Below are 12,009 nucleotides of genomic sequence, written 5' to 3' on the forward strand. Positions count from 1 at the left end.
ACTGCACACAAGCTTGAATGTTAATCCTCTAATTCATGTTATTCTAAGAATACTGTAGATCACAGTCAGTGGCTGATATTAACGCTAAGCAAGCAACTAAGAACTAAGACTTTGACCTCTTCTTGTAAACAATAACTTGGAGAAAAGAAGAAATCCATTCCAAGCTCTTAAATTACAGAAAACAAGCGCTCCAGAGACTTTCTGCAGCTCCCTTCAGGATGTCCAGGAGAGCTCAACCTTGTAAAACAAATGTGGACAAACATACATATTCAGACCTGCACAAATGATATTAAAACATTTTTAATAAACTATATAAAACTTAATCAAAAACATACCCATACTAAACAACACAAAATTGCTGTAAAAATATATTCTAAAAAACTTTGGCTACATTAGAGATCTAATTATTCAGCAGTAACTGACAGGGACACATTTCCAAGTCTTAATATTACAGTGAAATGATTTATATGCTTTATTATGCAATGGCTAAAAGGTTCTAGTCAGAGTGCTTGGGCAGCTTTGCATAATCAGGCTGTGAGGTAGCATTACACACAAACCACTGGCTGAGTAGACCATATGAACAATCACATGACTAAAGCAACATGTGACTGCAAATTCTCATTTTTGAAATTTCACACTCCCTATTTCCTGCCCAACACAGCTTTGGGCTATATGAAGCTTTTCATAATCTACAGTGTATCTTAACAAATAAATAACAAGGCTAAAAAATGCAATATGTGTAAATATTTTTTTAGATGGACCCAAGTTACTTCTTGTCACAGTTTCAGGTCCATACAGCAGCTGGGAGTTAAAGAAATATTCCTTTTATCTCCATTATTCCTGGAGGTGAAACCCTGTGACATGAAGTTCTGGGAAAGTTTCTTTAATGATCAAAGTGAGAAAGTAGAAACAACATGTCACAGTTCGAAGATCTCATCTTCCCTGTCTCTAAGTTTCTTGGTGAATTTGGTGATAGTGAGGGGTACTGCCCCGTGTGCCGCCTGCTGCTGTGCTCTCGAAGATGTAATGACACTCTGAGACCTTGTGAGCGGCCGCCAGTCCGATGTCCTGCTGGTGCAAGCTGCTTCTAGGTCAGCAACCCTGTGAGTAAAAAGAGATGAGAAGATACAAGGAGTCTGAACACTGATAGAAGATAAATACAAGAACACTTGTCTCTTGCAATTCCTGGTCATATTCAAAAAGACTGTCTGCTGCTATTAGAGAGAGGTAAGTCCCAATGAATAAGTCGCCTATTAGTAGGGCTGTGCAATTAATCAAAAAATAATCGAAACCGACATTTAGAAACTCTAATCGAGTTAATCTTGCTCATGTCAATTAATCGTGATGTTCACTGTTACCATGACAGCAAAGGTTGCATATCTTTAAGGAATTTGAAAACGTGTCTCCAGTAATATTTTAACCCAAACCATGATCTTTACATAGTTCTAATCAAGTAAACTAGACATTAACCACAGCGTCACACCTTAAAACATCTTTATTTTCACTCCCTAAAGATCCTCATGTGTGAGGGCAGCAGTGGAAAATACTAAACTAAAGAAACTGAAAATACATAATAGTTCATCAAGGGTGGAGATAATCATTCATTAATCGTAATCAAGGTTAAAAGTTCAATTAATCGTGATTTTGATTTTTGCCATAATCGCTCAGCCCTATTTATAAGTACATATTATGCATTAACACTTCTACTTTCAGTGGCAATATTTAGTGCCAAAGTAGGTTGTTCAAAAAGTTTGTGCCAACAAAAGCAGCATCATTGCCATGCACAAACCTTTTCTCTGCTTCACGGCATCCTTTGACAGCAGCCTGCTTGGACTGGTTTATCATGCTGTCCAATCTCTTCAAAAAATCCTCCGGAGTAAGGTCTGACAGCCTTTCCTTGCCATCCTCTTGCTTTATCTGATTTGACCTTGCTGTGTGCCCATTTTGACCAGAAGCGCCGCCAGCGCACTCCTCTGAGTCCTCTTCTGCCAAATCTACACCATTACTGCAGTCGGACAGCTGCACAGGAATCGACAAGGACTTCTTCAGGAATATCGAGTCATTGGTGTACAGCCTGTTTGCTCGTTTAATTTGCTCCATCTGAAACAGAGGAATACCTTATGAGTGTTTCATGCTAGTCTTTCTTATTCTATTATTTTATTCACAAACAGAAGAGCACTTGAATTAAATTAACTGTTGAGTCAAAAAACAAAATGTAATTCAAGTGCTATTTTTTCATTTAGATTTTGAGATATACAGAAGCAAAGTCTGTTCATTCACTCTCAATTTATTTTACTGGAACATCAAGTTGATAAAATTATATTAAGGGTTCAAAATAGTACAAATAAGTGCCTGATTGACAAACAAATACCACAAAACAAAGATAACGATGACAAGAAAGAACATTACTAAAACAAATAACATTATTATATTTAGAGCCCGACCGATGCTGGATTTTTTGGAGCCAATACCGATATATCAGCTGGCCGATAATCTTATACAGAATATGTAAATAAGCACACATTTTCCCTTAAATGAGGTTAAGATATGTAATGGGGGTTGTGATATTTTACTGTTTAACTTTACTGTAAAAAAAAAGACATCAGTACACTGAAATAGTAAAACTTCGCTGGGGATTTAATAATTATAAATACATATGAGTTATAGCTGGGCAATATATCGATACTATATTGAAATAGTGATATGAAACTAGATATCATCTTAGAATTTGGATATCATTATATCATCATATGGCGTAAGTGTCTTTTCCTGGTTTTAAAGGCGACATTACTAATCAGACTGTTTTAGCTGGTGTATTATCTGCTTGTTAACCACTTAATCATTATATCCAAATTACATCCCTATCGATATCGAGATATTTGGTCAAAAATATTTGATTTTATCCATATCACCCAGCCCTACTATGCATTAAAAAAACAACCAAAAACATATGTACGTATGTATTAACTTATGTAAATATACGTTTTTGACTAAAGGATCAAACACACAGAAAAGACTGCCTACATGAAGTTAAAAAAATAAAAATATATCAGTAGATCAGGCAACATCTAGGCCAATAAAGATATATCTATGATGGATGGATAATATCTGCTGAGGGAAAAATCTTTACTTTCTGAAGTCATAGACTAATGCACATAATCAACCATGCTTGCTTTGTGCATCCTAATAGATAAAAGTTATATTTTAAGGTGTGTTATCATTTTATTTTACACTATCACATTTATTGTACTGCTTTTGCTTTGTCTGTCAAAGCACTTTGTACACTTTGTTTTTAAAAGGTGCTATATAAATCAAGTTATTATTATTATTACATTATTAGATTAAGTGGTTCGTGCTTTCACACACTCCATATTGATCGGGCTCTAATTTGACTTTCTGAAGTCATAGACTAATATACATAATTAAACGTGCTTCGTTTTGTGCATCCTAATAGATAAAAGTGATATTTCAGGCGTGTTATCATCACAATAGTAGTTTAAAATTAAATAACTATAATGCTAGATTAAGTGGTTCATACTTACAGACACTCCATATTTCAGGGCCAGGCCTTGCAGAGTCTCTCCTGGCTGGATGTTGTGTTCAATGTGTCTCTGGTGAACCGGAGACAGAGGAGACCGGACCAAACTACCGTAAGACTTAGTTCGGCCCCCGCGAAGCAGGCTGCTCCTGCCGGCCGGTAGAGGAGCTCGATCCCCGGACATGTTCGGGAACAACCACCGCCTTCCTCTGGTTGTTGTTGTTGTTGTTTTTAATGTAGTCAACTCGATTAAACAGCTGGTAATTTGCGGTTACCAGCAAACGTTATTAATATAGTTCACATCATATCAATGCAGCTGATGTATCCTAAAATGTAAACACGTGTTTCACTTATCAAACTAGCAGCTTAGTTAGCCTGCGAGCTACACGTCAACTTAGCCTTCATTAACTTTGACGCTCGCTTGCTACGCTTCTTTAATCAAATTATGACTTTTTTCTCGTAAACCTTACCTGTAGAAACTCTGACACAGCTACTGACACATTACTTATTTACTTAACTTCAAATTTAACCTACCTTTATCCCTCAAACAAACACCTGACGAGTCGCTGCGGTCAGCTGTCTGATCTGTGTTGCCATGGCTGTCTGATCTGTGTTGCCATGGCTGCCACTGACCGTCCCATGGTTCGTCAAATGCGCTGCGTTCATGACCCCTCGTAATAAGAAGCACTAATCTTGAAGCACTTATAATACACCTTATTGTAACACAAAAGTGCTTTATATTGTCAAAAAACAAACAAACAAACAAACAAGAACGCTATCATAAGTCACATGAATCTGCAGTGATGAAACAACAGAGGTATGATACAAATGTTTTTAAAAAATCAAGAATACCCAAATAAAATAAAAGGTAATAAAAGACTAATACAAATATAATAAGGAAAGAATAAAATAAATCTACTAGAATAAAGTGAGTAAAACCAGACATGTTAGGAGGGGTATTAAAGAGGGGGGAAGAGGAAAATAAAATAATAAAACAACTAAGAAAGTAATGTAGTAAAACCAGATATAAAAGCATGATTATGAAGAAGAGAGTCGTATTTCCCATTTTCTCCCTTTGACTTGAAGGCAACATTGCTATGAGAAGAGCTAACCAGTCAGGAAGTGGCTAATGAATTAACTAAATCATCTAATTTCTCTCTCAGCGTGTCATCTATAATTATGTCTTTTAAAAGAGAAGGTGATGACAAGAGTCAGCTGAACATATTGAAGGTAAATCTTTATTTTACAGTTCACATCTCCTCTTACAGCTGAGAGCATGCATGTTGTTGTTGTTGTTAGCATCTTGTTAGCCGACATGCTAACTTACCTCAATGAACAAGTGACTGTATTAGCTTCTCTTCTGTGGTTTATTAGTATTATTTCTAAGTGTTTGTGTTTTATTTCAGAAACGCCGTGTCGCTGATCTTCTCTCTAACTACATCCCAGAAGATGAAGCAACACTTATGAAAAACGGAAGGTGAAATTAATTTAAAAACACACCTGGATGTTTGGTTGGACACCTTTTAAACTTGATGCTTTTTAAGGTTGTTTAGCACTTAAATAGATATAATAATTATTGTAATTTACCTATTTATTCTCTCTGTAGATACGCCTGTCTTGTGTGCTCCTACCGACCTGTGTTTGATACTGTTGACATGCTGACAGTCCACCGGAACGGGAAAAGACATCTACAAGGTGAAACATTTAATACCAGATATTAGACTGTGAGTGAGAGAGTTAATGTTTATGTTTGTGATTTCACAACTTTTCTAAGATCACTGATATTGCAAATGAATCAATGTGCAGCCTGTGTTGTGGTAGCATTGTACTCAAGTCCAGATAAGATAGTCCTTGATTAGTTTCACAGTGGGGAAATGTACAAAATGTAAACTGCGTCTCTCTATTAAATAATGTTAAAAGGCTGATTTAAAGATATTATGTTTAGCAGTGTGAATGATAGAGATCAGTAATTTATCTTCAAGCAAAGTTATCTTTTTACGTATGAAAAACATATTGACAAACATCAAAATAATCTGCTGTTGGGTTTTATGATCTGGTTTCACTGTTAATGTACTGTATTCTTTACTATTTATAACTTTTTCCAAACACTGTTTATTTATTTATGACTAAGTTTCAACTGAGCCATCATGTCTACTTCTAAGAGTAGAGGATATGGATAAAATCATCGACACATCAATCAATCAATCTTTCTTTATATAGCGCTAAATCAAAGTCATCTCAAGGCACTTAACACACAGGACAAGTCTAGACTGTACTCTTTAATTTAATTAAATTTAAAGAGACCAAACATTCCCACATGAGCAAATACTTGGTGACAGCTGCAGGGAAAAACTCCCTTTTAACGGGAAGAAACCTCAGGCAGAACTGGACTCTAGGTGGGCGACCGTCTGCCTCGACTGAGTGGGGTTGAGGGACAGAGAGGGAGAAAGGACAAATAAACAACCATGTGTGTGTATATATATATATATATGTATGTATGTATATGTATATGTGTGTGTAACTTTGGTATTATGTTTTTGGGCAGTCTAATCACTTCATCTCAATGGTGTAGAAATCATTTTTAAATCTAATATTGCCATAAAGCATTTCTTCAAAGTGAGTAGCAACATTTCCCACAGTGTCATATCACCCACTCCTACTGTGTATGCACATCTTAAATTATGCATGAATAGGAGAATAAGCTTTTTTAATGTCTTTCCTATTTGTTCAGGATTAAAAACATTCTATGGCAAGAAAGCACGGCTGAAGAATGAAATCACAAAAAGGCAACATGAACTCTTTGTCCAAGCTGAAGACAGAGAAGAGGTCGGTGAGAATATCGTGATACTGTACATGTACAGAGAAGTCATTTCTGGATCACGAGAACAACACACAGATGATAGTCTGAAAATTGAGCAGAATGAACTCAGTCTTCAGTTCTTTTGACTGACTGAGGCTTTTGATCCACGCTGTTATCTTGTGACCACCATGTGACTCTTGACATTTTACATCCTGTCAACTGTGTCAAAAGTTTTTGTCTGTTGAGGAAAACATGCCTGATCATTTGGAGGATAATGTCAGCGGAAAGTGCTAATACTAAATGAGTGTTTAGCAACCTTTGACACACTTTCACAATAACACACACAGCTTTTTGTTGTTTATAGGAGCCCTCCAGTTCAGCCCCTTTATTGGAGCAAACACGGAAGCTCACCCATCATGCTTTACTGAAGACTACACCGTATAACAGTTGTCATAGAAAAACCAGGTGAGTAAGATTATGTAAATGTCCATGTGTATATTTTACATCTTTCTACCCTTCATGGAGTCTAAGTGGCCGAATAATTCTCTTATTTCTAGCTGGCATCCTATGTTTTATTTTTATAGCTCATATTTATTGATCAAGGGTTAGATGGTGTAAATGTCCATGTGTGTATTTTACATCTTTCTACCCGTCATGGAGTCTTTGATTAATGTCTTATTTCTAGCTAGCATCCTATGTTTTATTTTTGACCACTGATATTTATTGATCAAGTGACATCATGTCCTTAATTGTATTTTTTATTTATTAAATGTTACCATTTTTGATATTTCTCTATTCTTTCTAATCCTCATTATATTGGCTCACTGATTAGCAAGTGATTATTCAAGTCCTCTTATTGTATGATTGAGGCAGCTCTTGATTGAAGGTCTGAGAGAACATAAGTGAGCGAGACAATGTGTGGGAGCTTTTTTTTTTTAGTAGCACCTTCCTCCTACACACCTGCCTCAGGTGTGCAGATATTTCTTTATTTATTTTTAGAAAGACATCTTAGAAAAGGGAAAACATAATAACATTTTTCATTCTCTCTCTTTTTTTTTTTTTTTTAAGTACAAAACCTGGAAAAGAACCAGAGAGCATCGGCTTAGATCCCAGTGGGGACACTTGCAGCAAAACGCCATCTGTAGTAGAAAAAGCATGTCTGAGAAGTGAAGTTTCTAACAATTCATCAACATGCAGTTCTAGTAGCTGCACGGCAGGTAAAACCTGTTATGGGAAATATTTTATTAACTTTGTGTTGGCAAAGATCCAGGATTGGTCATGCTTTAAGTGTGGATGTGTTTTATCTTATTGTCTTGTCTTTTTCATATCCATCAAAAGACACAGAAGGATCTCAGCCTGCAGTGACACAAGAAGAAGAAAAGCCTGTAACACCTCAGAGGAGAAGAGAGCTGGAGCATTACCTCAAACTGAAAAGGTACAGAACTGTTTTATTTGACCTATTATTTTGAAAGATCAGAGCACATTACTCCAGTACTAAAGTCTTTACACTGGCTCCCAGTCAGCTGTAGAATAGATTTTAAAGTTCTGCTACTGGTCTACAAATCACTGAATGGTTTAGATCCAGAATACATGAATGACATGTTAGTAGAATATAAACCCAGTAGAGCTCTGAGATCTACTGACTCAGGTCAGATAGTTGAGCCCAGAGTTCAAACTAAACATGGTGAAGCAGCTTTTACACAACTGGAACAAACTACCGGCAGAACTGAAATCATTTTTAAATCCAGGTTAAAAACATTTCTCTTCTCCTGTGCTTATGATTGAGCTCTTTCACCTTCGTGTCGTCCTCCCGGGTCAAATTGACCCCATCTGTTTTGACTGTTCCTTCCTTCCTTCCTCCTTTCCTTCCTTCCGTCTGTCGTCCCTCCCACCTTCTTTCCTTCCCTCCTACCTTCCTTCCTTCCTCTTTTCCTTTCTCCCTCCGTCCTTCCTTCCTTTCCTCCCTTCCTTCTTCCCTCCTTTCCTTCCTTCCTTCTTCTCTCCTTTCCTTTCTTCTTTCCTTCCTTCCCTCCTTCCTTCCTCCCTCCTTTCCTTCCTTCTTCCTCCTTTCCTTCCTTCCTCCCTCCTTTCTATCCTTCCTTCCTTCCCTCCTTCCTCCCTCCCTTCCTTCCTTGACTCGAGGACAACAGGAGGGTTAAAGCATTTTAATCTTTCATTTGCACTCTATGTCCTTTTAATGATTTTAAAGCAAATCATTATTTTATGCTGCAATCTTATATTTAATGCTCTATTCTAGCATTTTATTTCTCTCTTTCTATTTTTCTGTACTTTGTTTTTATTATTAGTGTGTATATGGGGGGGGGGGGGGGAGTGTGTCAGATCAATATCAGTCTCATAACTCTCAGCGTATTTCATCTTGCTTTGTTCCTTTCGTAGTGACGGGTGGGTGCGAGACCGGAGCGGCCAGTGGATTAAAGACGAGAACGTGGAGTTTGATTCAGATGAAGAGGAGCCTCCTTCGCTCGCACCTCCACCTACAAGTCACTGAGAGGACTGAGAGATGTGTATGGGGGGGGGGGGGGGGCACAGATTCACTTGTACCACAGTGGTATGTTTAAGAGACCACAGCGCTGTTTGGAAACGGCTCCACGCGCAAGAACCCAGCTACCTTTTACTTTTCTGACTCTTTATAAGTTGGAAGAGAATCGTGCTAATCATCAGTGGTCATCAAATCATTAAAATCATTAAAAGTGATGTTTTTTTTTATAACTTTGTGAGCTCAGATTTTTTTTCCCGTATGTTATAAGATCTATTTCCTATTACTTTAACCCTCACATACTATTCTGGCTCAAATTTGACCAATTTCTACATTTGAAAGCAGTTAATACTCTAAATACTTCTTACTTTTAGCTTGAAGTTTGATGACTTCTCCATTTGACTGTAGCTGATAAATATTATTTTTGACCCATATTTATATATATCTTATATCAGTGGTCACCAACCCTGCTCCTGGAGAGTTACTGCCCTGCATGTTTTAGGTCTCTCCCCACTCTAACACACCTGATTCTAAGTACTAGCTGATTATCAAGCAGCCGAAGCTCGTCAACGGGTTCGATAACGAGTTCATTATTAGAATCAGGTGTGTTGGAGTGGAGCGAGCCCTAAAACATGGGTTGGTGACCACTGTCTTATGTGGTCTTAAACTGTTTAAAAACTGAATAATAAACTCTCTCTGCTCTCTGAAAGCTTCATTAAGGATTAATCTTGCTTATTATCTGTGACTGATGACGTTTTCATGAATGATTTGTTTTGCAGAAATTTGGTAGAGACTAATTATGAGGGGATACTGTGAAGAATCTGAGTATAGACAGTATGTGAGGGTTAAAGGCACTGTGTGTAAAACTTCAAAAACCCAAACACTAACTCCCCCACTGCAGCTTTAAGATCATTAAAGGAACAACAACATTGTGAAAAATGGATGCAATCAGAACCATTTTAAGTGTTCAAGAATAGAGGATACTGTTATAATGATCAGATTGTAAAGCCTCCTCAAGCAAATTTGTGACATCGAGCTACATAATATAACTAACTTGACTTGAAAAAAGAAAAGTTTATTACATTTTACACCACAGTTATATCCTGATAGCTGAAAGTTAGTTTTACACATCTTAAGATAATCTATTTGCATGTCCTACTTGACCCTTGTCCATGCTGGTTACTTTCCCACCACTATGTGTCACTCTAACGTCCTGATTCAACAGGAAACATGTTTGACATTAGAAGTAAGATGTCACCCTGCTCATACTGCTCATCTTCTGACCAATCACAGTCTCTATAACAAACTTCTGAACCACAAATCATTCATAAATATCTCATCAGCAGTCACAGATAAACATGATTAATCCTTAATGAAGCTTTCAGAGAGCAGAGTGGTTATTTTTTTAGTTTTAAGGAGAAAAAACTATAATGGTCCAGTGTTACATTAAACAGGAGAACAAAACTATTTCAGCAAATTATATTAAATGTGAAGATTTAATATAAAATACGGGTCAAAAAAAGTTGAAATATTTCCTTTTTCGTATCTTCATCAAATGTCAGGTATAAAAAAGGTATTATTTCAGCTCTCAAATTTTCCCCTTTATAGTATGTAAGGGTTAAACATTATTACAGTGTCATCATGTCTTTTTCACAGACTCCTCAAGAACAAAAAAGCTGAACTAACACTTGATTTCTCATCACCTATATGGCAGGGTTGAGACTATTTTCATCCCCGCTTTTGTTTCCTGTCACGTGCCTTTCAATTTAGCTCCATCACGTCTCTCTGGTCTCTCTGGTCTCTCTGGTCGGACTAATCCTCAGTCAGCTTAACCGTAAATCAGCAGCAGATGGGCAGTATTGGTGCTAATTTGGGTAGCGGAGCCACCGGTTAGCATTCTTCACAGGGTGTTCGGTCGGTGCCTCTTCCAGCGGAGTTGGTATAAATTGGATAACACCTTCAGGGGGGTTAGTGAGAGAGGGCAGGAGGACTTATCATGGGTTACTTTCTGATGACACCGTTAATGTGCGTCATTATTTGGGTGCTCGCAGTGTCACAGCCACATGGGGAGGCTCTCGATACGTTGAAGATGTTTCTCACTCATCATGGAGACTTTGCAGCGCTGCATTTAAACACTATGTCACGATGAGAGAGAAGTCAAAGTATCCTTTTCTTTTAACCTTTAATATCATATTTGCCCCCCCCGTACAGCATTTACAACTCACACAGTCCTCTGATGCAAATATGACAACAAAAAAAAGGAAAATAAAGGAACACAATATGGCAAATACGTCTGTCACAGCATGCATGGCACCCAGCGTTACAATCCAAAAATACTCATGTGTTTTACTGCCAAACAATGATCAAAAAGGAAAACCCTCAAAATAGACTGTGGTGAGGCAACGCTGACTTTAAATCACTTATAAGACACCAAATGTCAGTGAAGCCTGCGTTGGTTTTAAACGTGACCTTTAAGAAATCTTAAAATCTGACTTCCTGGTTATTACCTGGTTGGTCATGTCACACTTGATATTAAATCAGAGTGTTTTTTAAAGAAATAGGTTTTAAAAAAAGAAATAAGGGAAGAGGCAGGAACCTGAGCAATGCTGTCAGAATCCTCAGAGGTTAGCAGCTGTTTCTGTTCATAAATCTCAGCGGATACACATGGGTGCCCCCTTCTACCCTTCGTCCAACCCTCTTAAAGTTGGTTCTTATATATAGAACAAGGTAACTCAAGCCCAGTGGACTGAGTTATCAGAGTTGGGGAGGTGGAGGGGTGGAGGGGGCGGGGGGTAAAAATAGCTCAGGTGCTTGGGGGAAGTAAGAGGATCAGAAAAGACTTTAAAGGATTAAAGCGCTGTGTTTCTGAACATGAAGAGTTCATCCTTAAAATGATGCATTATACATCAGTTTTTGGTAGTTAATCAATGTTTATTATTCCGTAGAGAGTAGATCAGCATCTAATTCAGATTAATAAAGGCTGAAAAATTAAAAGTTGACCCGTTTTTTGGGTTGTGAGCTTTGGTTAAACAGTTACGTCCACTTTTAGCAGCAGATACTGAAAATGAAAAGTACGAGCTGCTTTGGTTAAGAATGATACTCCAATATAAAATACTCATGTCAACATCAGGTGTAGAAACAATAGAATTAAACTTGCCAAACATTTACAAAAAA

At 37.4% G+C, this 12,009-nt stretch overlaps 2 protein-coding genes across 2 annotated transcripts; one reads left to right on the top strand and one right to left on the bottom strand.

Moving 5' to 3' along the window:
* Positions 1-61: 61 nt before the first annotated feature.
* lysmd1 (LysM, putative peptidoglycan-binding, domain containing 1) lies at positions 62-4,122 on the bottom strand. Its single transcript, XM_053326298.1, has 3 exons — positions 3,543-4,122; positions 1,790-2,100; positions 62-1,101 (listed from the first exon to the last, which is right to left on the bottom strand). Exons 1-3 carry the CDS (start codon positions 3,720-3,722, stop codon positions 918-920), a joined length of 675 nt encoding a protein of 224 aa, XP_053182273.1. The 5' UTR covers positions 3,723-4,122; the 3' UTR covers positions 62-917.
* A 493-nt stretch (positions 4,123-4,615) lies between these two features.
* On the top strand, positions 4,616-9,090 carry scnm1 (sodium channel modifier 1). Its single transcript, XM_053326295.1, has 8 exons — positions 4,616-4,768; positions 4,945-5,015; positions 5,145-5,233; positions 6,270-6,364; positions 6,703-6,803; positions 7,407-7,555; positions 7,677-7,773; positions 8,736-9,090. Exons 1-8 carry the CDS (start codon positions 4,718-4,720, stop codon positions 8,845-8,847), a joined length of 765 nt encoding a protein of 254 aa, XP_053182270.1. The 5' UTR covers positions 4,616-4,717; the 3' UTR covers positions 8,848-9,090.
* Positions 9,091-12,009: the final 2,919 nt, after the last annotated feature.

The sequence above is a fragment of the Scomber japonicus genome, chromosome 10, assembly GCF_027409825.1.
Source record: "Scomber japonicus isolate fScoJap1 chromosome 10, fScoJap1.pri, whole genome shotgun sequence".
Lineage (NCBI taxonomy): Eukaryota > Metazoa > Chordata > Actinopteri > Scombriformes > Scombridae > Scomber > Scomber japonicus.

Excerpts from the sequence above, each read along its gene's own strand:
- lysmd1 (XM_053326298.1), bottom strand. The coding sequence starts at position 3,722 with ATGTCCGGGGATCGAGCTCCTCTACCGGCCGGCAGGAGCAGCCTGCTT. Across the intron at positions 2,101-3,542 it reads CCCTGAAATATGGAGTGTCT|ATGGAGCAAATTAAACGAGC; the intron begins GTAAGTATGAAC and ends CCTCTGTTTCAG. Across the intron at positions 1,102-1,789 it reads TGCCGTGAAGCAGAGAAAAG|GGTTGCTGACCTAGAAGCAG; the intron begins GTTTGTGCATGG and ends TTTTACTCACAG.
- scnm1 (XM_053326295.1), top strand. The coding sequence starts at position 4,718 with ATGTCTTTTAAAAGAGAAGGTGATGACAAGAGTCAGCTGAACATATTG. Across the intron at positions 5,016-5,144 it reads ACACTTATGAAAAACGGAAG|ATACGCCTGTCTTGTGTGCT; the intron begins GTGAAATTAATT and ends TTCTCTCTGTAG. Across the intron at positions 6,804-7,406 it reads AGTTGTCATAGAAAAACCAG|TACAAAACCTGGAAAAGAAC; the intron begins GTGAGTAAGATT and ends TTTTTTTTTAAG.